This window comes from Phlebotomus argentipes, unplaced genomic scaffold (genome assembly GCF_947086385.1).
Source record: "Phlebotomus argentipes unplaced genomic scaffold, Phlebotomus argentipes genome assembly contig_32, whole genome shotgun sequence".
Lineage (NCBI taxonomy): Eukaryota > Metazoa > Arthropoda > Insecta > Diptera > Psychodidae > Phlebotomus > Phlebotomus argentipes.
In genome coordinates, this window is record NW_026776187.1 from 410,867 (window position 1) to 413,860 (window position 2,994).

General features: G+C 45.7%; 1 protein-coding gene across 1 annotated transcript; it reads left to right on the forward strand.

Annotated features, from left to right (window-relative positions):
• The first annotated feature begins 271 nt into the window (after positions 1-271).
• On the forward strand, positions 272-1,353 carry LOC132264380 (larval cuticle protein LCP-30-like). Its single transcript, XM_059764571.1, has 3 exons — positions 272-498; positions 553-894; positions 964-1,353. Exons 1-3 carry the CDS (start codon positions 341-343, stop codon positions 1,196-1,198), a joined length of 735 nt encoding a protein of 244 aa, XP_059620554.1. The 5' UTR covers positions 272-340; the 3' UTR covers positions 1,199-1,353.
• Positions 1,354-2,994: the final 1,641 nt, after the last annotated feature.

Below are 2,994 nucleotides of genomic sequence, written 5' to 3' on the forward strand. Positions count from 1 at the left end.
AATTACAATTGTATCATAAATTCACAGTGAGAAGTTAATTATGACGACATTTTGAGGATATTTGTATAAGTGCACAGTGAAGATATTATGACACACTTTGTTCTAATGTCAGAGTCTCACACCGTAACTGTGGCACCTGAGAGATATTTGCTGTGCGCGCCTAATGATTTTTGAATAATCAAAAGTTGCAGTTTATCGGGAAAACTGGATTATAAATTGTCACTGAAATCACCTCAAATCACCACCTATTGCTGTATATAAAGTCGGGTGGAGATGAGCAAGGCTTGACTTATCTCAGTTCTGTTCAATTCTTAAGTTCATCGTTGGTTCATCTTTGAGGATGAGAGAGATTTCGGGGTTGTGGCTCGTGATTCTGGCGGCTCTCCTGCTTGTGGACAGTGCCAGAGGTCAGACAACAAGACGAACAGCGTTGAGGGTTGACGATGGAAGGTATCGGCCAGCAAATGATGGGCGATACAGGCCTGGAAATGACGGAAGGTAGGCTTCAGCGGTGTTTCTCAATTAGAGTGGATAAAAGAGTCTTCCTCTAAGGTACATTCCTAACGACGATGGGAAGTACGTCCACGTGGGTGATGGATCTCGAGGACCATACACAGGAGGAGGAGGAGAGTACGTTGCGACACGAGCGGGAAATTTCGATGAAATTGATCGCTTCGGCGTCACTGCATCACCAGCTTCTGCCGTTCCCTTCACGACTGCTGCCAGAGTCCTTGTCACGGCGCCCCCGAGACCAGCGACTCCGCCACCGCGTCCGTCCACTGTTGCAGCCCCCGTTGTGCCCAGAGTCAAGGTGGTGGCCGATGGCAGGCCGAATGGAGAGTGGCAAACACTGCGGCACGAGAGTGAAGTGAACGCTGACGGTTACCACTATCTGTATAACACTTTTGAATATCGCTTTGCCGCGGTTCGGGCGGATTTTGACTGAGTTTTCAAACTTTGCAGCTTCGAAACGGAAAATGGGATCTTGGCAGAGGAGTCCGGACGCGTGGAGAATGACGATGTGGGGCTGAGGTCGCAGGGATTCTACCAGTACACCGGGGATGACGGCCAACTCTACCGCGTGGACTACGTGGCAGGACCAGAGGGCTTCGTCGCTCAAGGGGATCACATTCCCAAAGTTCCGCCGGAGATTGAGAAGCTCCTGGCTTATCTGGCCGCCCATCCGCCAACACAGTAACCAGGCGCCTCCATCGGCACACAAATGCTTAACGATCGCGAAATAAATGTGCAATTGCTGTTTTCAGTTTGAAATTTGTCGGTCGCGAAAGTGTGTCGTCGTGGGAGGAAGGAAGAGGAATATGAATAAGAAATACAAGTACAACCTTGCTGGAATTTTTGGCATCTTCTTGTGTGTCACTAGAGACTCGAAAATGTAAGCGATACGGCTGGGATTTATGGCAATTCCCAACGAAGGTTGCATCTCTTCGAGGTTTAAAAAACATCTCGGGTTTATTTTTGGCATTGATTGCCGCCGTTTAGCTCCGTGCACTGTTGCTGGAAATTTACGATTGCAGTGGCACAAAAAAGGAAGCGATGCGCGCATCCTCCGCGCGCCCGCGAGAGTCTTTTATGGCCGCCACAATTCCTGCGAATTTTATCACTGGGAGCAGGCAATTGATGAAATTATTTGATTGCGGAATCCGTGGCCAGATGAGACACGCCATCCGCGAGATATGCTGGAAGATGTGTGGTCCGAGGCGAGGCTGGACAGGAGGCGAGACGCGCCAGTTGAGCATTGACCTCCAGATTCCTCGTGGCCTGACCATTGTCCGCCAGGCGACAATTTTATCGATTGCATGGGCGACAGTCTGTTAGCATTTTCTTTAACAACAAATTAAGTGTCGCCTGGGGATTTTTTTCGGTGGGATATTTTCGAAATGACTCTCCATATTTATTGAGTTGTTTTGATATTATAATCGACAAAATGCGTTTGATCCAAATTTCGGTGGAATTTTATTTATCATTCGAGAATGCGACATCGCGAGTGCGTCACTGATGTATCTCAAATCACCATCTCAAGGAAATTTATTCACAAATGAGAAAGCATATTGATAATTCTGCAGAACACACGCTGAATGTGATTCACTTGGAAGCCAGATTGAGAAGGCGAATTCTGGTAAATTCTCATGAATAGACGGAAATATTGACAAAACAGAGAAAGAACGGCACTTTTCATTTAGATCCTGAAGATGTTTTGATCGAAATGTATTTTTCCCCTGAGGAAAAGAATGAGAAATGAAAGATTATGCATTGTGTGTTGATGAGATTTAACAAATCAACAATTTTAGATAATTTTCATGCTAGAGATTAAGCAAACCTATCAAAATATATCCTGCAGATTTGTGAGCTTAACTGAGCTTTACAACTGAATAGAAAGCATAAGCTCATTTGGCTTTTCTCTGTATTAACTACAACCGAACGGTTTCTTATTCATTCGGGAAAATTGCGACTGAGGAAATCCGTTCCAAACTCGCTTACAATATCTGTGACGTCTGTATGAATTAGCGACAGCCTCAAAACTGCAGAAAGCAAGGCAGAAAGCGACTAATCCGGATGATCTGACGACATCGCTGGCACGTGGACTTTTCACAGGCGCACGAAGACTCTTTTCTCGATCATTTCCTCACGCGTGTCTTTAATTGCCAGTCGATAAGATAGAGCGTGGGCGAGGAGTTCAGTATTCTTGCAAAATATACCTTTCAATTTGGAGTATGTCTGCTTGCGCCAAATTCCACGCAAAGGTCAATGGAATAATATTATTGATTTCAGAAATGTGCGCCTCAGCCGAAGATCAGCCGTTACTGCACCAGGAGGAAGGGTGACTCCAAGATCACCGATTGCGGAGTGTGAAATTCTCGAGGAAAGAAGGTGTAGTCCGGAACTCGATGGAGAATTTCCTGGAGCCATAAAAAATTAACATGATAATACCTTCCAGTGACTTTTGCACTTCGCGCATTGTACAAAAATGTGTTG